The following is a 25,228-nucleotide window of genomic DNA, read 5'->3' as shown; positions in this document are numbered from 1 at the left end:
GTAAAATGTGACCTACAGGAAATACTCGCCGGGCTTTGAGGTTTTGTTTCCGAGTTCAAGCTGAGACGGTCATGACGGTGTAGTGAGCGTTAACAGACACAAGGGGGCGGCATACACCACGGTAAACCCTGAGTCTGTGGCTCTACCTGTCTCAAAATATAATACTCCAATAAATGGAAGGATTTCATGTTTGAAAAACAAAAATATTTTCCTTTTTATACAACACAATTAATTTTGTACATCCTGGGGATCAATCACTCATATCATGGCTAGAACAAAAACCTGGATATTTATTTTATTGGTTATTTATTTCAGCAATATTTTAATGACTTTCTATTGTTTTAAACCGATTATGTATTGGCACATGTATGGTGCGTCTTTGTGTGTATCAGTAGCAGCAGTGTGATGCTATATGGTTCACAATCTGACTATTATAGCCATCTCATTGTAATGCTTATAGGGGATTATATAAATGTCATGAATGAATAACCACATACAGACTTGCAAACATAATGGTTTTAATATGAATATTATAGGAGTATTGTAGTTTTTAAATATTCTAAGGCTGTGTTGCACAGCAGATTTATTGGAATTCTTGTCTTTCCTTGCATTTTTCCCATGGTAGGCAAAACTGTGGATGTCTATAATATGCCTGCCTATTTCGAGGGTATCTGTCTCTGGACAGCCCCCAGAATCAGCTACCACTCATCCATCCATTAGCTACAGCTTATCCTTGGGGGTCATGCAGCATGGTTTATCTTCTGACGCCACAGAAGATAAACCATGATGACTGCCAAGAGCTCTGTCACCCTGCAGTAAACCATGCCTTTACCTTCAGCAAATATGTATAAATGCATGGGCAGATATCCACTGTATGTACATGTATCTCTGGTGTTAAACTGATTTAAAAAGGCAGTAAAGTAGTCTTCCTCTCCGTACATTTCAACCCCTTTAGCTGATCACATTTATCTGATTTCAACAACATATGTTTCAGCACCCACATCTCTTCCAAAAGCTTCTGTGTTACATGAAAGTCATCATGTTACAGGGAACATGTTGTGTGAACCGAGAGGGTACATGAAATTCTATCTCTACTCTTGTGTAACACAGTGTAGTAAAAAGAGGATGAGCTTTCCCTGATCTTTACAATCAAGGGTAAGGTAAGGTTTTTTTTTACTGTACCCAAGGTGTGTATTTGTGTGAGAGAGGGAGGGAAAGACAGAAAGAGAGAGAGAGATTTTAGTTTTTGTATATGAAAAGGAGATCAGATACACTCTGCACTCTAGGTGCAGCCAGAGGCACAAGACAATTTGTGTGTCTGTGTGAGTTTTGCCTTATGTGTGTATATATATCTATGTAGTCTTTCCAGGTCTCTGTGGTATTTTGAAGTCCACTGCTTGGCAGCACCTGGAAGTTGCTTGACATCTTCTTTGATCCACTTCACTCCAAACACTTTTACATGTTGACTGAAACATCTCAACTGATTATACTTAACATTAATCACTATCATTAGTAATTACTATTTCTCAAATGTCTTTATTTTTTCGTAATGTAATTCTACCTCTGTCACTTCTGTCTACTGCATGCCTATTCGTCCTGGAAGAGGGATCCCTGCTCTGTGGAGGTTTCTCCCCCTTTTCCCCTTTTAAAGAGTTGTTGTTGTGTGTGCGTGTGTTTGTAGAGTTTTTCCTTATCCGAATATAGAGTCTAAGGATAGATGGTGTCGTATGTTATTCTGATTGCAACAGCCTCTTAGACAAACTTGTGATTTTGGGCTTTACAGTATAAATCACCTTGACTTGACACTGTCACTCTATTTTAAGTGTGCTCTTTGGCTTTGTTTTGATCCATTTAGTCAGCACCAGTCTCAGATCGAAATAGTGTAATACTGAGTAGTTTGACTTAAACAAATCTTAACTCAAGGTCCACTTACAGGGGCTTTCAACTACTTCTTATGTTCTCCAATAGCAGATGGGCTTTGCTCAGTTAGAATGGAGATACATAGTTATCATAATGGTGATGAAATCAGTCATATGTAAATCATTGGTCTAAATAAATGTAGTCATAAAACTGCATTAGTTGTTAATACATTTTAAGTCGATATTTGATTTAATTTAATTTTTTCATTTTATTTTATTTTCCTTCCCCGTCTCTCATCTGATTGGTTCTTCAACACAAAAAGGGCGGGTTAATTTACACCATTGGTTCACGCCTGGCAGACTCTCTGTCTATTGGTTCAGTCAGACGTCACTCAGACAACGCTCTCGTTCTCTCTTCCTGTGTTACCGCCCTTGGGCTGAGTAAGAAATCAAGCGCTGAAGACATCGCATTCATTGGGAAGACTGGCACAATTTGGAGGTTCTTTAGCTAGGTTCCATCAGCCTCAGGTAAGGGAATAGATACCTTATTACTATGTAACGTAAATGACCGTGCCAGCCTTACTTTTCTACATACTGTCGCTTTCAAATGTGCTGTGTAGCTGGATGGTTTAGCTAAACGGCTAGCAACTTCAGTCAACTGCAAAGGTTAGCGTGTTAGCTGCTACATGTCATCGGGCTATTTCGCATGATGTTACTGCATCCGACAAATGTAACTTAAGTTACCGAAGTAAATGTCCTATAAACCGCTTGGCCTGGCTTTAACTATTTCTTGGCTAATGTGTGGTACCTCTCGCTAGGCGACGATAATGACAATCAACATGTTTACTGTCAGCGTGGAAATCATAAACATGTCAAGAGGGAGTTAACTTAGCTAACGCCGTTCCGCAGCCCGCTATGTCCAGAGGAGATGGATGAAACTATCTCAATCAGGGCAGCTAAGTAACCACCAAAGGGACATAACGTACTTGATGTATATAAGATTAGTAGTGCGATATGGTATGTCATTTTATGGCAGTGCTAAAATGTCCACTAATGATTCTGGTGTCTGTTAGTTTCACGGTTCTTGTATTATTGTGTAAGAGTGTTGCTAATTATAGATACGATGTAGGACTAAATTAATCTCAGCCGCCCATCCCTGTCAGCCAGACAATACATTTTACCGACAGGGCATCAATACCGTCAGTGTTTGTCTGTTAGACTAAGACAAGAGTTTCAGTGTCTTTAAGGAAGTACTTTTGGTTGGATGACTCACTCCATTGAGGAGGGTTAGTTAAAGGGTGGCTTTAACAGCAGTACTACTTGTTAGATAGGTGCGAGGTCGTTGTACCTGTGTGAGTGAGACTACTGACACACTCCTTGTTCAAGAGCTAATGTGGGGGTTTATGTGTGTGTGTGTTCACAAAGGTAGTTTAACCAGCAGGGCTCAATGGTGAATGAAGGGTGTGGTCCAAGTCTAAAGGAGGACGTCTGCTTAGGGAAGTGGGGTTTGCCCTGTTTGTAAGCCTGAAGGCAGGTGGCCCTCCTGAAGCTGTGAAGCAGGTATTGTAACAGAGAGCAATACTATGGTGACTGCTGACATGGCATTTTATGGTGATACTGCCTACTGGGCCACCTTTTTTTCTGCAGTACAGTTTTGCAGACAAACAGGCTCCTCAGATAGGATTTGTTTAACCTGCATACCTTTCACTGGAGATAGAAACCTGGCTGCGAGTGCCTAGTTTCTCCCTTGGTGTAATGCAGCCACAGTAGAGAATAGTGACTGTCATTCGTTTTTAAAGGTGTGGAGGTGGCAATCTTTCTGGGATCTGTATTATTCACACTCTAGCTCTTGCAAGTCCTTGCTGAGCTGAAAGGCAGGGCAATTCTTGAAAGGAGCTCTCATTATATAATAATGTTGTGTGTCTGGAGTGTGCGGCCAAAACAGGGAGAGTATACAAATCATGCAGGTTTGTTGGAGAAACACCCCACTTCCTGTGTGGACCTTGCCAGGCCACAAGTTAGAGGCACAGAAATGTTTGAGGGAATGAACAACATAAATATTGATTGTTGTCTTTTTCTGACACATAGTTTTGTTGACAGTTAATTGGAAAAAAATAACACTGCACTGATACACAAACATCTGTATCATCACTATTGAAACACTTTTTATTCCCCTAACAGCTATATCTTCTTATTGCTTTTACTTGTTCATATCACAGTCAACATATCTTAGTGACAGCATGATCAGACCCTCTGTTGCTATCTTTGTCTTCTTCCATCTGTTTTCTGTCATTTCTGACACTTTAAGGCACCTTAGGAGGCTGAGCTCAAAAAGGATAAAAGAGAACTGAGTAACAACAGGGTGGAGAGACAGAAGGATAGAGAATAAAAGTGGAGGAGAGTAGGTGGGAGGAGGAAGTGCAGACTCTTGTCCCATGGGTAGCAGAGCTGGGCCATTCTAACTATAGTCTTTTTGTGGGTGGTGTTCTACAATAATGTAATAACCAGTCAGGGCTTCCTGTTCATGTCTGAGCTGCACGTTACTATTCCTCCAGCTTCTACCTCTGAGATCTGAGAAAGCATAGACAACCTGGATATTGATTGCAACAATTATGCTTGACAGAGATTAACTTAGTATGTTTTTTTAGCTGCTGAGGGTTATATAATATGAGCCAGAGATATCTGTGATGGCGTCTGATATTGTATCACATGCTTAATGACCCTTAGTCTTAGAGAAGAAAATGAAGGCTCATCATTTGAACTGAAACATGTTCAGACATTTCACTTAAAAACATGGGTAAGCTTTATCAGAGGTAGTGATGTCAAAGGTAGAAACAGGTGTTTTACATTTCAATTCCCCTTTTTTATCACTTAATTTCTAAAAGATCGTGGTCCGTATTCTGCCCGTGAAAGAAACATAAAGAAACATATTCTTAACCCTATCCGCTACATAACTTTGTTTAAGGTCTTTCTTGTGACTTGCTCGTAAAATATTTTGTCAGACAATCAGCATTAAAAGGGATTTTTGAGGTTACGCACACTATCGAGAATAAAATAGCTATTTTTGGTCTTTTATGCGCATATACAGTAGATGAGTGTTTCTATTAAGGCTTGGTTTAACTTTGTAAATGTGATCATATGTCTTATTATAGCCTTGCTCAAATCAACCAGATCTTGATCACTTGTCCTTTCAGAGTGGAAACAAGTAAGCACCAAATATGTAACCTGTCAGGTGACCTTAAATCGTGATGTTTGTGGCGTTCTTGTGCAATCTTCAATGATATGTTTATGTGCCCAACAGTAGCCTGAGTGCACGGGTCAGTGTAGGAAAGTGTAGGTGAGTGTAGAGTGTGGACAGGTTTGCAGTATTATTGGCTCAGAGCCATCTGTTGTTGTCTTGAAGGATTAGCAGAGAGGAGAAGGAGAAAGGAATCAATCAGATTGGACTAATGGATCCTCTCAGTGTGTCCGCCTCGGCCTGAACCCACCCATTGCCATCATTATCCCCGTCTGCACGCTCCATTACTCTTCTGTCTGCACACTCAAAAGTACTGGACCTCATGGTAAACAGTGGCTGTTGTTTTAAGTGTGTTGAATTATATGTCAGTGAAGTGGGACGTATTTTTTAGTAGGATAATGTGGTAAGTGGTTATATTTTGAGCTGATCTTGTCATAAGAGCATTATGTTTGTGTGTATGTGTGACTTAACGCTTAGCCCAGGCTGCTTTTTCCAGATCCTGGTCAGAAATGTCATCTCATCATTGCCTTCTGTTCATCCTAGAATTAGTCTGGGTAATTTAAACAAAATTAGGACCAAGACAGTCATAAATCAAACTTCATATGATGCAATTTTTCCATATGCCCTTTCACTGGCTAGCAAAGATTTGACTGGTGTGGAAGTAAATGAATGAGTTAGGCCTAGATGAAAACCTGGCAAGCTGTCATGATCACAATAAAGCCTCCATATGTTTCTCGTGTCCCTGAACATCTCAGTGTTGATTATGAAAGATGAACAAAACTCGCGTTTCCAAAAACATGCGAGCAAAAGGCTTGTAAAGACATCATGAGAAACAAACCCCGCCGCTGTTCCACGATCACAGCACAGAAGACTAATGTTGTCGATGCAAAGCAATTTTTATATTATTTGAATTCATGGGGTATTTTTAATCTGTCAGATACAGTGCTTAAGTTAAAACGTATTTGGATGTATGTTGTTTCTCCAGTTTAATGCTGAGTTCATAGTTTTAGTCATTTTTAAGAATTTCTTCTGTAAGCCTATTTAAATTACATTTTTATGTTTGATTTACATTCGTGTACAGCCTGACATTCGATTGCTACATGTCCATTTATATTGTTAGGGTTAGGGTTAGGTAACCCTTACTTGTTGTTAGATTAGTTTAGCTTCACTGCAGCTTGAATCTCCTTCCTCCCAGTTAGCTGTGATAATATCCTGCAGTAGCAGTGTACCAGGCATTGCTGTGCTCTCTTCTCCAGGATCTGATTGAACTACTGTACAGTAGAACATTAGGGTGAGATTATTATTGTAGTTCATTATATTTGTACACTTTTATTAAAGTCATGAGTGCTGACAATTAAGCTCAGCTTCAACTGCTGGCGCTCAAGCTTGCAAATCCTCCTGCTATGACTCTCATAATCATTTCAGAAATAAATGTGAGTAGTTGTAGTGGTCTAATGGAGGAGGTGAGGGGAAGGATTAGTCCAGGACAGAGTCTGGATTGTAGAGACAAGGAACTGAACGGTACGAGAAACACAGTGTCAGGGAATTCCTATGAATTGGAGAAAACACTCTGGCAGCTCCGGGGAAATGGCACTAAATGTTTAAAGAATCCTTGGCTAACCCACAGAGTTGGAGCTTTTAGTTTTTCTGCTGCCACTGAGTTTAGAGATGCTATATTTCTCAATTGACATGAATCAGTGAGAGTGATGCAATATCCCTGCAAGTATAAGTACTTGTGCCTATTCTGAATTTACACAAACACACACAGCTTTCTTTCCTGCAAAAGTGCTTGTTTTTGCCAATGGTGTGTGCTATAGAGTTTAAGTGTGTGCGTGAGTGATTAGGACTAAGACCATCTGTGGAGTCCTGTCGGAAATCTGGAAATCATGAGGTCATGTTGTGTTCGGACTGTGGCGTGGGAGAGCCAACTGAAGGCTGAAGCCTCTTTATTTTGTTTGACAGGATACACACTCACTCCCTAACTCACCTGAACTTTATTTAATCTTTTATCATTTAACTGTGGTGTCATTTTCTCATAAATCTAGAGTTCACTTCAGTGTTTCCTGCCACTGTTACAATTTGCTTTATTTTCAGGCCCATAATCCCTGAAGAAAAACATAAACATGCATTTTCGTATTCATTACAATAAGCTTCTTTTGTTTCCCTTTTAAAGCTGATAATTTTTTTAAAGTAGCACAAAGTTGGCGTTCACAAAGAGCTGTTGCTGATCCTCAAGGGAGTGGTCAGATGATTTGTCTGAGCCTGAGAAAGTTCTTCCTTTGTTCCAGCTGTGTGTGTGTGTGTGTGTGTTGCATCATTGCATGGCCTCATTATCCAACCCAGATGTGATCGACTATTGTTTCACAGGGATGAGATAAACATTGTTTATCACATAAACATTGTTTATCTCATTTGATAAACATTGTTTATCTCATTTTACTAGATATAATTACATTACGTTTTAGTCGGCTAAATTAAAAGGAATTACCAGCCCCATCTCTCATCATGTATGTTTGTTTGTGTTTGTGCCCTTGTTTGTCTTCAGGTCGTCTCTTCCTGTTCTGGAGCAGTGAGCCCGGGAAAGAAAAGTGTGGCTGTGGTCTTCTCTTCAGTGTTGCTAAGCAAGCTATAGCTGGCACCATGGCGTTGTCGTACAAGAAGGACCTGGACAAGTACAAGGATCTCGACGAAGATGAAATCCTCAACAAACTGTCGGCGGAGGAGCTCAAACAGCTGGAGACAGCCCTCGAGGAGATGGACCCTGAGGTCAGGCCTCGATGAGGGTTGGAGGAGCTCCAGGGCTCATAAGTGGGAGGGAGTTCCTGTGGCAAAGGGGTTTATTGGGAAATGGCCAATTTAAAAATAAAAAAACTTTATCCATTTTATGCACTCATACAAGCTCGTAAAATCCATGCAGCCATAAATCATTTTCTACAACAGTCTTACCTGGTACCAACAAGTTTATGCCTCTTGTTTTTCCTGGAATGCATTGAACTTCACAAAGACTTCCCAGTCCTCAGCCTCCATGTTTGGGATCATAATTTAAACTGGGAGTCTTAGCTGAAGTCGCTCTGTCAGCAGGCTGCCAAGTGTTGGTGTGTTTATTTGTGACTGTAGAGTATACTGAAACCCCCCTCAGGAGCCTGGGCGTATTATTTAAATTCCATCTAACCCGAGTGAGACAAATCACCCTGCGTGGTGACCCACAGGAAAGGCCCACAGGAAACAACAGAGGGGGAATATTAATTTCTGGATCTCATGTTATTAAATAGACACAGTGGAATTTAGTGTCTTCATAAAAAGAAGCACTGCAGTTGGTTTCAGTAGCTGCAGTGTGCACCGGCTGGCTAGACAAATGTTTCTAAATTTTAGTTTTCACTCACCTACAACAAACGGTCCACAATTGGATGCATTTTAATTTGTTAGGTATTTTAAGCCATGTGGTTTTGGTTGGCAGGCATCAAGTTAAAATAGTTTATAGTATGTTTACTTCCTGTTTTGAGGAATGTCTTATTTCCCATGTGACTCTCAAACTGGCATTGATGCCAACAACCACACAGTCCTGAAAATGCAAGGAATATACTGGCAGCGCTGCATATGACGCAAGTTTGAGAACACACCAAAGTTTGGAGTAGACAAGCAGCCGTTTCAGCCCGCCTCTGCTTAGCACACAAATATGAAAAATGCTTTCAGAGCAGAACAGCCTGCGGAAAAAAACTTTGATGCTCTACTGATGTCATAGTACATGTACCTTTAAAGAGATACTGACATCACAAACTGGTGTGGGGCCAGATTGGGCAGCAGAGGAGCAATACAATGAAACCTTTCTACCTATATTTTTTGCTGCTTGGCACTGTTTCAGAAATGTTCAAGTTATCGCATGGATGGATATTCTTTCACTATATAGAAGGCGTACAGATACATTTACAGCTTTAGAAATAATAGCATTTACCCAGGTCTAAAGTGAGTGCATTGAAATCTTCATCAGTTGACAGGTCTAATGTGTCTCCTTGTCTGCTCTCCACAGAATGCTCTTCTGCCAGCGGGCTTACGCCAGAAGGACCAGACGGCTAAGAAAGAAACGGGATCCTTCAGCAGGGATAGCCTCCTCAAATACCTGGAGAAGGAAGCCATGGAGTACAAGGACAGAGAAGATGTAGTGCCCTTCACTGGAGAAAAAAAAGGTATGTGTGTGTGTGTTTGTCGACAAATGTCCACGATAGAGCACCAACATGAATATTTACCATTTTAAAAACTTCTCTTGACTGAAAGTTGAAGGATAACTGTCCTCTGATGACTGACAACGCTTGTGCAGATCAGAATCTTTATGTTTTTGAGTGATTAATGGTACTTTTTGATTGCTGTGTGGCATTTTGACTGTAAATGTTCCTCAGTCCTTGTAGGTTAAATACAGGAAATGTTACAAAGGGCTTTCCAATTGAGAAAAACTATTAAGGTCAGTAAGTGTTGTCATTGAAATGCTGACAATGAAACAAATTCCAGTAGGGATGTTGTACAGTGTTGTATAGTGTACCATGCCTAACTCTCATTAATAACATCAGTAGTGTGGTGCTGTCACATGTTAGTAATGTATTTCTCAGGGGACGTGTGTTTGTGTCTGTATAGGCAGTACAGACACACAGCAGTAATTACTGTTCTGCTGTCTTTGTCGGTATTATTAATACATGTCTGCTCTTATGCAACATACAGCAGTGAGGGGGAGGTGTGGTAGAAACAGGGGATAGGAGGTAGGGAGTGTCAAAGGAGGAGGCAAGGTTAAGATTAAATGTCTTGGATCTTTTATTTATTGATGTTTATTTTTTTTATCAGTTCAGTTTCTAAAGCAGTGGTTTTTAGCAAATTGTTTTTTTAGACCACAACCCCTTCACAGGCATGTCATGTCCAGTCCCTTTCATCATGGCACCTCGAGCTGTCCAACCCCCCATATAACATCATAACAGCAATTTTTGTTATATTATATATTTATTATATTATATTCAGTCAAATAATAGGTCCATTGTCACTCACTCATTCACAGAATAAAAGCCAACAGGTGCTCTGCAGATTTACAGTTATTTAACTTGAAATAAACAGTCAACACAATTGAATACGCAAGGACAAACTAACAAAACATAAAAAGGTTGCAGTTATTTTAACGGGACATGTGCGCCTGCTGCTGCGCACACACTCTGATGTGGGTAGAGAGAGCTCAACCCGCAGGTCTGATCGCACTGACAAGCGGTTTCTTGTCTGGTTTACATGTATATCGGATATGAGAGAGCCAGATCACCTGTATATGATGTGTGAATGATGGATATCTCAACGTTAAGCTGTTAGCCGAGATATGTTCTGATTTTAGTTTTGTTGGTGGGCTCGGATTCATTTGTCTCGGACTGTGCTGAGGGCTGAGATGGATCAGCATTTGAAACAGGTAGTAATCAGTACTGTTTGCACAATGCACAAAGGCTGCATGTCAATCAGTGTGCGCCAGTCCCCTTTTTTACCCCTTGGATGTGTAAGCATTTCTTTGAGCTCTGTTTACCGTGTCAAATCTTTCCATTGCTTGCTCTGACGGGCACTATTTCCCGAGCTGGAAAGCGCGTTGTGTTACTATGACAACCGACAACTGTGAGTTATCATGTCATGAGCTGTGGAATTTTTTATAGGGTAAGGGTTTTGATATTCTCTTATCTTTTGTTTTGATATGTTTGAAAACGTAACATAAAACGTAATTAATATAAATGTTGACTATTTCTTTTTTTTTATGTGGTGAAACATTATTAAAAACGATAAGTGAACAATGATGTGATAAATCTTATGGCACCCTTGGCCCATCCTCAAGGCACTGATGATGACAGATGAGCAAACCTTAACTTGATGTGCTTAAGACTGAGACCCAGGCTGAGGTTTCTCTCAGACAAAACCATGCAAATCTCAGCCCGATGCCCTATTTGAATGGGAACGCTTTCTCAAGTTGACATAGTTTTTTAGTTTGGCTTTGCTCATTGAATGAAATGTCAATCAACAAATATCCTGGTAGCTCACGGGTTAAAGATGCCTATTGAGTCCACCTTTTGTCTCCTGTCTTAACTTTACAAAAAAGTCCTAATGGCATAAAATTTATCTTTAATTTTACAGCAGTTGAATGTTGTTGTATGTGATACTCGCACAGTTATATAATCAGGCAACTGTGCCTGTAGTATTGGCATTGAAGGAGCGAAAAGACACGAGGCATTCAATGTGGGATGCATCATCTTTACAACAGTCTGTGATATCATGGAGTTATCTATGATTGTCAGAGGTGCTTGACTTTTGTCACAACACTGTAGATGTTTGTGGGCGGGACTCTTCTCCCAACAAGGTGAAGTAAACACCCGCTGCTGATCTAGATGGGATTAATGTTGCTGTACAAACTGAAATTACCTGATCTTCTCGAGAGAAACCAGTTCTGTTCAAACAGGTTTTAAGACATGTGGTAATCTTTCCAGAAGAGAGAAAAAGGAGACGCTTTATGTGACAGCATGACAAGAGAAAAAACCCCAGAAAAGTGAGTAGAGCAGAAACGTTACTGGGTAGAAATTCTTATCCAGAGGAATTCCTTTTGTTGGGATATCCAGAGATCTGGGCGATACTCCCTCATTGGAGAGGAAATATGGAACTGACATCTTCCCCCTGACCCAACCCTGGCCTGTTAGAAATTATACTCTGTGTGTGTGTGCACGCATGACTGTGTGTGCACCCTATGACAACATGGAAAATTCAAATCGCTGTGGTGGTTCTGTGGAATGTAGCTGATTCTCTTCCCCTTGTTATACTCACCCCCTGCTGATAAATAATGTGGTCATGAGAGTGTGTGTGGGTCCTTTCAATAACGCACCTAATTTCAGAGGAAACAGCCTGCTTAAATGCCATGGCAACCATTTTAACCACTTAAATGTTATTATATTGGGTCAGTCCTTCTTATTACTTTTCTATAATCCATCTTTTTTTTATTATTCATTCCTTCAGTTCGTCCTTGATTTCCTTCAGGGTTTGTCAATGTTATTAACATTAAAAAGTTCTGGCTAGATGGTGGCTAAAGGAATATATATTACTTGTTATATTGACTAGAGTAGTTCAAGGCATGCTCCTGTTGAAGTCTGATAAACATCGTGTTTGTTGAAATTACAGTGGAAGGTGTGGCAGCTCTGTAACACGCCACTAATATCAGATTTCCTTACGTATTGCTTTCACTGTTAAAGCATTTGCCATTAAGTGACCATGTGCAACAGGAAACTAATACTGCAAAGGCCATTAATCAGTTGCTGCTAATTTACTGCTAAAGATGTAATAATCGGTCAGTTTACAGGATTATTCTGCTTCATTACATTGTGTTTTCATCGTTTTGGCCTCATTTATATCATTAGCTCACCAAGTCAATTGCTCTGATGTGGTAATGCGATGAACAAACCCACAGGTTAGCCAAACTTATTTGGAAGAGTCAACAAAAGCCAACGGTTTATTGTAAGCAGTTTACAGACCAATTTCTGGGTTCAACTAACCTATCTCACTTGCACAGTGGGCCTGTGCAGTGAGGGGTGGCATGGGTGCGCTCCACTTTTGTTTTAGTTTCAAATATTGTGGTTGAGGTAATCTGGCTAAACTGCTTGTTTATAACCTAAAGTCTGATTTTCTGGATACTCATATTTCTTGTCTTATCCGACTTTGTTACAGCGATGTCACTGCGTTCCCAGACCTCAGCAATTACTTTAAAGAGTAAAATTTTATCATAACCCATAGAAATGAGTTCCAAAACTACAAAAGTAAGACCAAAGTTGGAATAAACTGGAATCTTCCTTTAAGTTTTGTATCTCGTGTTTTAAAAAAGCAAGCTTTGGAGTATTGCTATTCGCATGCACAACACCAGGATGATGTATTATGAACGAATGGCAGTGATGAATGACTCGTCACATCAAATTAAATTACGCTTAAGGCATTGCTTGCATGAATGACAGAATCTGTTGTCTTGACTGGAAAAAATGTGCCATTTTTTACATCAATGTGATGGAATCCATATTATCAAAGGAGCTCAGGATTATTCTGAGTGTCAAATTAAAGCCCTTCAAACCCAACATTTTCTGCATCTGTCTGATACTTCAGATACTCCTGTTACAGGCAGACACTTCTTCATTGACGTGCCTCCCTCAGCATTTGTATGGTGGTGTACCCCAATGTGTTTCCCTCATTTAGTCCATGATATATGCTCCTGTGGGATCATACAGATGACAGCACTTTGGCCCAGTCTTCGCTCCAGAGGGGCTGGCACAGGATGCAGCTTGATGACTGTATTTACTGTTTACGGGCTTTCAGGAAGTGCCAGAGCCCCCACGAGGGACCAGTTTGAACAATTTGACTGGGTTGACTGACTTAGAAGGAGGGAAAGAGGCCTGTTGGGGTGTTTTTGTTTAAGGAGACAGGCACATAGAAAGTGAATGGCACCCACTGGATGGTCTCTCCGTCCAGTGCAAGTGTTTGTTACCCCAGCAGTGCAGTTTAGATTAGACTCCAGTCATTGTTCCATGACTTCCTTCACTCTTTCCGTTTCTTCCCTCAGATAGGTTACCATGGCAATACCACAGTTGTCAGACAGTCATGGCTGCACTGAGTTCAGCTAGTCTGAAACACTGATGGTTGGGGAATGTGGTGTAAAATAGCAGGAGGCCCAGACTTATTCAAACAGCTCATTTCTGTTGTTCAGACTTCACCTCCTTGTCGGAAACATTATCATTATTATAAGCTGGCCTTGACAAGAATTTCAATTAATTTCATATTTTTTAACAACATTCAATCACAGTAGATGCAATTGAGATTTTTTTTTATCACTGACTAACAGAAAAAAATACAGTAAATGCCAAAGTGAAAGTAAGTACCATTTGATTTGTGCTAAATCTCTGTGCATTGCATGAAAGCATAACACATTTAATGGGTTTAAGTAAACAAGATTAAAGCTCAAGAGCAAAGGTGAGTGCTGACCATTTCAAGGTCTTGCTGTGAAGTGTGCTGTCTGGTGTCAAAGAAAAAAAGTGAAATGTGTAGCGACCCCAGATACAAGCCCTGATTAGTGTTGGTGTTAACCTATGTGTGTGTATTAATTATACAGTTGGAATGTGTCCATTTCCTTGTAGGCACACACACACACTCACACAGCACGGCAGTCAGGCAGTCTTATGACTGGCACACGGCAAGAGGATAGGAATGGCTGTCGGAGAATAACGAGTCCCATTATTAGTTGGTCATAGAAATGTTAGGTTGTGTAACATCTCATAAAACCTTCACCTGGCCTGCACATACCTGTTTCCTCTGTCCGTGTTGATGGTAAAGTAATTTATTGCCGGTCTTCTTTCTCTATAGGTAAAGCATTTGTTCCCAAGCAGAAACCAATGGAAACACGCCAGGAGGAAGTCACAACCCTCGATCCAGAATTAGAGGAAGCCCTGTCCAGCGCCACAGATACAGAACTGTGCGATCTAGCGGGTAAGAATGAATTAATACCGCTGAGAAAGCTAAGAAGTCATTGTTAAAAGGCTTTAAAAGCATAACTATGCATGAGGGTTTGTTTGAAATGTTGTAGTTTCAGTCTGCCTGAGCCCACTTTCTCCTGGGACACTAAAACACAAGCTACTTTCACTCTGACTCTCTTTTATAAGGCTTTACTGTGTGTGCTGATGGGGGAATAAAAGGGCTCACAGAGCAAAATAACACCTCTTGTCTGCAATGACATCTAGATTAAGTTACCGTTCATTCACTTACTGGTGCATTTTTGAACCCTGGAGAACACACGCGTACACACTGATCCCTCACTGCACCTACTGAGTCTATGCTTTGCTTGTGTTTGCAGCGATCCTGGGTGTTCACACGCTGGTCACCAGTACTCAGACATATGATGGGACTGGAAGTAAAGAGGGTTACAACAGTAAGTGCAATCATATAAATAAGTCTTTTAATTCAAAGGTCCCAAAAGGGTCAAAATCTTGACCTACCTTGACCTGTGTGTGTTTTCTAGATGTGATCAAAGGGGAAAAGATGAACCCAGTGTTTGATGAGCCTCCCAATCCCACTAATGTAGAAGAAACTCTGCAGAGGATAAAAAACAATGACAGCTCCTTAACAGAGGTCAACCTCAACAACATTAAGGTACACAGAAACACAAGTATGTATGGAGTATAGAGGGTGTTTATGCCTGTGGATATCTGTGGACCAATGGCAGTGTGTATTTGTTGTTTTTTTTCAGAACATTCCAATTCCCACGCTGAAGGATTTGGCCAAAGCCATGGAGAAGAACACGCACGTCAAGAAGTTCAGCCTGGCAGCAACACGGAGTAACGACCCAATTGCAGTGGTGAGAGGGCGTTGCTTGTGGGCCTTTAATAGCTTTGTTCACACCTGACAACTCCATATTTATGTCTTTGCTTTATTTCCTCCTTCTCCTTCCTCCTCCTCCTCCCCAGGCCTTCAGTGACATGCTGCGGGAGAACAAGACGTTGCGAAGTTTGAACTTGGAGACCAACTTTATCACCGGTACAGGGGTGCAGGCTCTAGTTGATGCGTTGCGAGACAACGACACACTCACAGAGATCAAGATAGACAACCAGGTACCAGATGCTTCGTGACACACACAAACACACCAGGATCTGAGATGATAAGTCTTCATAGTTCATAAAAATCTTTAGAAAGTTCAAATTCCTGTGAAATTAAAGATTAAGACAAGTTGCTGACTTGTTTTTTTTTATTGCTGAAATCATTCGGGGTCACTGTAGGTGATACAGGGAACTTGACCAACTGGGGAAGTTTTTGCTCACTTTTAAATAAAGTGGTTTCACGCAGCCTAAAGTAGTAGAAAATGTTTGTGCTATGCAGCGTGCAGTTGTAGAAAATGCCAACCAACACAAACCACAGCCTGAAGAAAACATAAAAGACCAGTTGAGAGTTTCCAGTAGTGGAAAAGAAGTTAAACCTTGTCCAAGTCTTTTCTGCTATAAACCAAACTGAGGTTCAGACTCCGGTGTCGAGATCATGACCTCTGTATGTTTGTGTGTGTGTTTCAGAGGCAGCAGCTGGGTACTACCATAGAGATGGAGATAGCTAAGATGTTGGAAGAGAACAACAGAATAGTGAAGTTTGGCTACCATTTCACCCAGCAAGGACCTCGCTCCAGAGCTGCTGCCGCTATCACCAAGAACAACGACCTGGGTATGACACATACACACACACACACAAAAATATTTGAGATTGCAAAAGCTGGGTGAATTGTTGCCCATCTCATTGTTACCTTCCACTTCGTATCTCTGTCTTTGGGAGAGTGGGTCATGACAATTCCAACATCTCAGCTGTTTTTTGAGATAGATGTTTTTTTCCCCGTCAGTCCACAGTGACGACCTCTCCTCTCTTTTAGCTCCTCATCCTGTCAGAGTTGCGGTAGCACAGGTGTGATGCATGGGTGTGACTATAAGTGTGTGATTGGAGCATTCACTGCATTAACAGTATGGAGACTGACACGGTGTGATCATGCAGCTTTGAGAGTGACGACATCTCACTTATTGTTTTCTGTACACGCTGACGCACATGCTGTTGAAATGGGTTTAAACTTTGACTGCGTAGCTCATGATGACTCACTTAGTGTTTTCATGATGAACTAACAGGCCTGTGGAGGTTGAAGGTTGTGTAGCATGTTTGCAGTTGTTCATTCTTATATTCTTTACTCAATCAATTGATTTTGGTAAAAAAAAAAAATAAATAATAATAATGCTTTTGGCTTTTCTTTCCACTTTTCCTCTCTAGTCCGCAAGAAGCGAGTGGAAGGGGACCTGTAGGGATGGAGCCCAACCTGTCTCCCAGCCAATCCTGTTGTTTCATCTCACCGTGTGGAATAATTTCAGCCAATGCCCTGGTCTCATCTCACTGTGTGGAAACTTTAGTCTTGTGCCAAACTGTGAGGCGAGGCGTGCGCAACCAGAACAAACATCTGAGAAGAAGGGAAATAACTGGAATTGCCCTCTCCCATACACATGTGTATACTTATGTTTATTGTTATGTTGTTATTGAAGGTGTAAATCTGATTTAGTTTTTAGTCATTTCATTTCAGCTGCTCCTTTTTTTTTTTTTTGAGCCTTTATATGATCTGTCCAGACTTTTTACTTGCTTTTTTTCCTTTTATACTATGCTATAATCATGTGAACTAAACGTGAACGTTACCAAGTAACAGAAACAACAATAACAGCTTTGTAAAGACAATAACTAACATTGAGAAACCCCTCTGTCCTCTACAAATAGTTTGCTGTTGAGGCATAGCATACAGAATGGTTATAGCCTGGCCATGACTACTAGCCTACAAACCTTGTCTGAGTGTACAGCTGTAGATAACACAAGTCACCATGCAGTAAACGGCTGACTCATCTGATCACTGTCGTACATAACATCTGCATGGTGGTTTGCGGGTGTCGTTTATTGCCTTGTAAATCCAGCTTGACTGTGTCTGGTGTGTGTAACGGTTAAGTTTGTACAGGCCTCATGCTGTAGTCAGCCCAAGAACAGATGCTGGCTCACCCTCTTATATAAATGTAATACTGTAAGTATCAATGCATAATGTTTTATATCACTTTACTGTTTTATTCTCACTAAAATTCTTGTTTTCATACGGTTCAAATGCTGATGTTGGTTATTCCGATCACTTATATCCCTTAACAGGAAGTGATAACTAGGTTTTGATATTTTGGATCAAGTAAAAGTGGGGTTTGTGCTGTAAAAGGAACAGGATATTAACACCAGTCTAGACTGAAGAGGCTTTGAACTGCTCTTACAAACAATGCTGTAAATGTCTGCTCAACACACTGGGTTTCTCTGATGCTTAACCATGCCAAAGACTAACACATGCAGTGCTTATAGTATCAACATTGAACTTAACGGTTATTGGTTCAGGTTTTGGCTTTGTCAGCTACAGTCCCTTCCTCGCAGTACAAATCTGGGAAAGGAGTCTGTGGGTTAACAACAATGATGGAGACATTTATTTAGATCATTTCATAGGTCATTAGGTCATTTATAGCAAAATGTTCACTAAGTAGTTCAGTGGGATGTGAGTAATAGTTGACAAACAGTCGGTGTGAAACTTCTCAGGTTGTGACTACTTGTGAAATGTTTCTATGATGAACCACATCTCCCAGATAGAAAGTCTTGTACAGAGCTTACATCTTACTTTTCTTACTCCCTCACACACACAAACACTTTCATTCGGCTCTCAGCAACATCTCAGCCGTAGCAGGTCATTCATTGTGTAACGGATGACAACATGCTTTGTGTGCCTCAAACTGAACTTCCTTAGGTACACTAACCTGCTTGAGATGGGCGTAACAGGACTAATTCAGGATTTACTTGAAACTTGTACATACTGTTTATGTGTAATAGGAACAATATACTGGCATGAAGTCATCACGTGTGAACATCATGTTTCTCTCGACCAAAAACGCTCTTTCATCTTAACAGCCTCACATTGCTTGGACAAGAGTTGTATGGGTGAGTTCAGTACTTTGACCTTTATATCTGTGTACTTCTTCCACGATCATATCAGCTAGTATTTCATCCTGAACCTTTTTTTGTTTTTACATCACTGTGCTTTGCTGGTGGGCAGTCAGCTAAAGTGGAAAACCGCTTCTCTGCTTGGGCTTGTTGAGAATATTCTGTGATTCATAAAATGTATATTAATTGTAAAATGGCATCTCAAGTTCAAAGTGCACACACACACACACACACACACACAAATATACACAACTCATTGCTGAGATTTTTTTGTACCTTCAATGAAAAACCAGGTGTATACTCAACATAAGGAACATGTACTATTATAAAACCACAAGACTGGTAAAACGCACTGCTGAATAGAAAACATCCTCAACAATAAATGTTTTTACATACTCTGTCTATGCATTCTTTGTCTTTTTTAAATGTTTTATTCATCTTTAAAATGTATTAATACAGCAGATATTATTGACCCCGTTTCCTCTCTCCTGAGTTGTCATAGAGATGCTCAGTTGTTGACAAAGGAGCAAACTCCACTCACTGATTAAGGCTGCCAAATGTGGCTGAAAGCTCCACAGAATTTTAAGTAAGTGGACATTGTGCTAAGAAAGCTAAAAAACTACTATAATGAAACTTCAAGCTCAACTATATTCTGGACGTCTTGTGCATATTCACATTTTGGGCCAGATTTTTAGAAAATGGAGTTTGACAGCGTCTGATTTACTAAGGCAGCAGCTGGTACTGAACATCCAGGTGCACCCTGCCAGTGAACGAGAGCTCACAGTCGCAGGTCAGAGGTGGGATTTCACTGAGACCAGGTGGAAGTGGAGATGGTGTTGACATGGATGTCAATACGGAGGTAAATGCAGCCAAATGCACACTTAAATGTTTTAACAAAGCAAAAGTTAAGTTGGAGCCTGATGGCTTATAAATGTAAGCCTATATTTAATGCACATTTCTTTCCCCACTACTCTTGTAAATCCCATCTCCTTTTCAGAGGCAGAGAATTTTACCTGTGAACTGACCTCAGTAAATCCAGCAGAATACATAATGTTAACATGCCTCATATTATTTCTCCCTTAAATGCATATGCAGTGAGAAGAGAAGCGCACCAAAGGCCTTAGTAAATCTGGCCCTCTGTGTCTTTGAAGGTCGTAGCATATTATCCAGAACTGAGAGTAAATGTAGATTTGAACGGTGCTTGTCTACATAGCAAAAGCTCATAATGACCTGCCTGACTGACTCTGTATGTAACTACTGAAGTGCAGAGTTAACGCTGGTTGTGGTCACATCTCAAGTTCAAACAGTATTTTAATGACTGAGAGGCCTTTTGGTTTGGGAGGACTCTGGGTAGTGTTCGTATGCACCTTTTAATCAGATCCAGTTTTTCAGATTGTTTGCACATGCCTGAGAGATGATGTAATGTATATGACTCCATCCCTCTCTGTGTTTCCTGTGCCAGAGTGCTGCGGTGAGCTGCTGTCAGAGAAAACTCTGCACTGCTGGCAGTGAACTGTGGCCTGGGAGGGGGAGGGTGTGTGTGTGTGTGTGTGTGTGAATGACTCAAGTGTTTCCACTCTGTGAGAATAGAGAGAATGAGAACAGCAGGCTTATGTCATGTCTGTTAATCACACCAGAAGGCATCATTTCAAAGGAAAAATCCAGACCTAGAATCAGGATCTGACGATAAAATATACAGTTGTGTGCTTATGTAAGTACAGTACAACTGTTCCCTTCGATGATGACTATTAATAAGCACTGCTCCTCCGCATGTGGAAAAAATAGACTTTAACTAACAGCTTCTAGTCCATGTCTTTATTTGAGGTTGATGTTCAGAAAGCACTGTCATGAATAGGATGGTACGTTTAGTTTTAAGTAAAAAGGGTGAGTCTCTGGCAATCTATGAAGATAAAGATTCATGGGTCATATAAAACCTAGCTTACATGCTGACTGTACATCAGTCCAGGTTATTACAAAATTTAGACTAGTTGCGCTTAACATCAAACAGGAAAGCCTGGTGAAGCAAAGGCACCAGCTCACACTGAAAAAAACATACAAATCCATCAAGATGAAATGGATGATATTCTGCTCAGCATTTTGTCATGGTCATGTCATCTGATCAACTGTGACATTGATTCAGCTGTTGGTCAGGAGGTTGGGTTAGGTGTAGCCCAGACAGTGATGCTGACAAAGATTAAACATCACTGAACTGGACTGACTTCAACACCGGAGTTGACCTGGAGTGATGCAAAAAGGCAGCAGATGCAAAAAGGCAGCAGATGTTGCACATGCACAGATATGAACTTGTGTCTTGTCATCCCCTCATATCAAGTCATATACATCAGTGTTTTTAGCCCCCAAACGCTGCCCCTCTGCCCTTCCCCTCCTTCTCTTCCACCGCCAGCTTTCACTCTGGGGCTTTGTTCTTAAGCAGGTATGTCCACCTGCAGTCCCTTAGTTATTTTTCCATCAGAATGAGTGCGAGTCAGCCCTGCCAGGCCCTGAAAAAAGCTCTCAGCAGTCCCTCTCTAGCATGACATCATGCGCTTGGTAAACAAAGGCTCACAGATTACAAGAGAGAGGGGAGAATGGGAAGGGCACTCGGACTGTACCTTATTCATCAAGCAAAAGGTGTGAATCATTCACTGAATAAAGTGCTACACCACTGGTTTGTTTTAGAGGGAAGTTGACAAATTGAACTTACACCCTCATTTTAGGAAGAAATAAAAATAATTAACAATATTGAGCTGAACTCCTATCAGATCTCAAAACCTGTTCATTGATTTTTTTTTGCATGTTTCTTCATTGCTGAAGCCCCTCATTGTTAGAGCTGACATGTTATCACTACCAAGAGAGCAACGATGGTGTCCTCATACCTGACCGGGTTATGTAATCACCCAAACTGAAAACAGTGAACCTTGAGAAGAAGTAAGCAACATCTGTGAGTGTGTGTTTGATCCAGTCCTTCTAAGCCTGAAGCCATGCAGCTGTTTGGCTAAGTGTATCTTTGGTCAAATTATTAAGAAAAGCAGAAAGACCACTGTTTATATAAGAAGTGACTGTGGAGATATTGTTAATTCTTTCAAAATTGAGTTCAGGGAAGACGTATGATGAGTCATGAGTAGCCCTAATGAATAAAAAATGCATCCTGTCCTAAAAGTCAGCTTCAACAGGAATAACAGCCATCTCTATTACAAGGCAGCCAAAGCAGTGCTGTAGTATTCATTTTGCTTCCTTTTGTGTTAAAAATAGTAAGTCATCTCAGCCTCATAATGTCAAACACATTGTGCCAAGTGAAACTGCCAGTTCGTGGAGTGGAAAAATAATTATTAGCAGTGCTTTAAAACGATGCCTGGCTCTTGAAATCTTCTCTGTGGGCCTGATTATAATAAAAAGTTTACAATTTAAAGAACAGCTTGGACGTCTAAACCATTACTTTCCATTATATGACGGAGTGTATCCTCAAGCATTTTGTTGCTCAGTGACCAGATTAAGAAGTACAATACTATGATTACTTGATTCATTCATCAGTCTTGGCAGAATGTCTCTGGTTGTTAAATATTTTTGGATAAACAACCCTCTAAAATCTGTATATGACCAAATCAAACCAACCAGTTCACTTCAACAAAATGCTCAGATTTTCATGAAGTGAGTGGAGAAATATTATGATATACATGACAAACATGTACAAGTTTTCTAAAGCATTGAATGATCAAAGACAGGCACATTTCACTTCATTTGTGTGCTTCAGGGAGTTGCAGATTTGACTGGTGATTAAATGGTACCATCTGGTGGTTGAAAATATTAGGGACTTCTACAGGTGCAATATCAAACATTGTCCTGTAGGGGTCAGAAAATAACTGACTGATACATCATTGTAGACATTACTGAAAGAGATCCTGTAGGTGTCTCATGTTGATTATGTTTTCTATGACAGGTATAGATCTAGCTATAGATCTACCTCTGTCCAACCTCATGATCCTAACCTCATGTAGATGCATACATTTTATTGTAATCCATAGACAGTAATGTAACACTAACACAGTAATGAAAGAAAATACTCCCATCTGACTCACTTGGTCAACCTAGTTTATTTTTCTCCAACAGTGAAATGAACTTCAGTCCTCACAACACCATAAAACCTGAATTCCTACAGGCTCCTTAAAGACGATAAACTGACGGTGAGAGAGATATTGCACTGATTGCAATATCTTCTCTCCCAAGACCTGTGGGTGCAGTCGGATCAGGAGGCGGCTGGAGTGATTGTTGTCATGGTAACGTTGTGACAGATGACTCACGGTGCTGTTGCTTCTCCTCCCTCTTTGTTTCTTTTGTTGGTTTTCGCCTGTAAGAGAAAGAGAGGGTGGGGCGATACAAATTAAGTAATCCGATTCCTACTGTAGGTCGGTCTGCCAATTCAATCTCCTGTTGTTGTTTTGACTCCTGACTAGATCCCAGGAGCTCAATGTAGATATAGATGAAGGAAATATCAAAATAATCAGACCTGTACCCATGTGTGTTGGATAAGTCAAGACCAAAGATGTGGATCAAATACAACATGAATAATGAACTGATTTGCAGTTCAATCTAAAAAGTGTCATCTCACATTGAGAACATCATGTATAATTAATGAATTGAGCTCTCTCCTCCTGGTCTCTCTTTGTACTCGTAGGTTTAATGACCTGATTTCCATTAGAAAATGCCAGACAGTGAGATTACATCATCTATAACCAAAAGAGATTAACTGAATAAATTAATCTTTCAGGGATCATGAATCCACTTGTTGTTTCCCAGTATTTGTCCCCATCGCAAAGCAGCACCTGCAGTCATTGTGTTAAACCACATACCTTTCATCAACACATTAAAATTAGTATGTAAATAACATTTGTACCATCATTGCTTTCCACTGCAAGCACTGTGTTTCTATGAGTAAGTAATCACATGGTTCTAACTTCCTAACAGATTGATTCAAACAGGACAAAACAACCTCATGGACTTCAGTACCATTCTGGGTTCTGAATAATCATGAACAATACTGAGAGCACAGACGACAGCGACAGGAGGCAGTGAAAATTTCCACCGGCAAACATCCAGTAATGAATACATAATGAGAGGAGCACTGTCTGGTCTGAGTTCACATATTGGCTATCATGTAACTTGATATGAAACTGGGATTTATCTTGTTGTGCATTTATGGTCTTTCATTTATTTGCCATTCTGCAATTAATAACTGACCTGCCAGAGGCTGCAGGCTGATCTCTGATCATTCTCAGGTTTTCATCACACCTTTTAGAGAAAAAAAAAAAAGATTAGATAATATTTTGTTGCATGTCATCCTGTGGAAAAAGTCATTTGTGTTTGCTATTGTCAGTGTCATACAATGAACATCAATGTACTGAAAAACACATTCACAGTGTAATTATCGGTGTAATCAAACAAATAGAATTAAAATTAGTTGAAGGAGGAAATATGGAAACAGACATCTGGAATTAAATCAAAACCCGTATTCAACACACTGTATATGGAGTGTAAGAAGATTAAAATATATTGTTCTGCTTGATTTATGTCTTCTTACTGTAACTGCATCACTTCATTTTCATACTTCCTTTCCATTCTAAAAATAAAGGTGAATGTTTTGATTGTGCGACTGATGTCAATATGATTGCCAGGAATATGGAAAACCTCTGTTTAGTGTATAAACAGTAAGCTCCTCATTTGACTTTATGACGCTGATATCCCAGCTGGGGAAAATCCCTTATATTTTTTTATAGCTTTTACCATGGAGCGATAAGCGAAAACATGTTCTTTTTATTAATGGGTGGTCATGGGACTGTTAACCAGGTTCCTCTTGCAGGCGCCATCCAAAGTGATCCTGCATTTAACCGCACTGGCTCCAGATGTCACATGCAGTGGTTAGTGGTCACAGAGAGCTGCTGAATGTTTCCACCCAATGTGAAAGGATCTCCGCCGTCCTACTTCATTATGTGTCCCTCAAGAAAAGCGAGTTAACTAATAATAAGCTCAGTGTTGGATCTAAGGACCTTTCATTGTATCTAGGGACTATTTTACTGCTGTTTTACAAGGTCAATCCAATTAACAGCAAGTAGCTATCTGGTAAAAGAGATGACAGCACAACTCTGGGTCCAAACTCCTGAGCCACCTTTGTATTGGTTTGTGATCAATAATTTGTGCTATCTTTATTACGCACTATTTTATTTAGTAAAACACACCATGTAAGAATGTACTGAAACAATAAAGCCGTTAAAATTAGATTTGAACTCAGGGCCCCTCTACAAGATGGAGCCTCAAGATTAGATAATACTGCAGGTGTAATTGTGTACAGTATTTATAATCAAATTTGCAATTAATTAAATGGCCAAATATGCAAATTAAATAGGTGTCACAACATACACAGGTGACAACAACAGCAACTTTCTTTCCATACTTGCTCTGCACATGAACTGCACTTCGTCATATCTTCACAGTGTGATGATGAAAGTCTGGCTTCTCGGGAATGACAGATCAACAGATTATAGTTTTGGTAGTTTCAGTTTTAAGAAAATATGTTGGTGTTTGGATTAGC

General features: G+C 40.3%; 1 protein-coding gene across 1 annotated transcript; it reads left to right on the top strand.

Moving 5' to 3' along the window:
- Nucleotides 1-2,318: 2,318 nt before the first annotated feature.
- Nucleotides 2,319-19,043, top strand: tmod2 (tropomodulin 2). The gene is made up of 10 exons (XM_070906521.1): nt 2,319-2,387; nt 7,643-7,863; nt 9,125-9,281; nt 14,488-14,610; nt 14,975-15,049; nt 15,140-15,270; nt 15,368-15,475; nt 15,585-15,728; nt 16,182-16,326; nt 16,915-19,043. The coding sequence occupies exons 2-10, from the start codon at nt 7,738-7,740 to the stop codon at nt 16,944-16,946; spliced, it is 1,041 nt and encodes a 346-aa protein (XP_070762622.1). The 5' UTR covers nt 2,319-2,387; nt 7,643-7,737; the 3' UTR covers nt 16,947-19,043.
- The last annotated feature ends 6,185 nt before the right edge of the window (nt 19,044-25,228 follow it).

This window comes from Enoplosus armatus, chromosome 1 (assembly GCF_043641665.1).
Source record: "Enoplosus armatus isolate fEnoArm2 chromosome 1, fEnoArm2.hap1, whole genome shotgun sequence".
NCBI lineage: Eukaryota > Metazoa > Chordata > Actinopteri > Centrarchiformes > Enoplosidae > Enoplosus > Enoplosus armatus.
The sequence above is the reverse complement of the archived record's forward strand: the minus strand, read 5'-3'. Positions and strand labels throughout refer to the sequence as shown.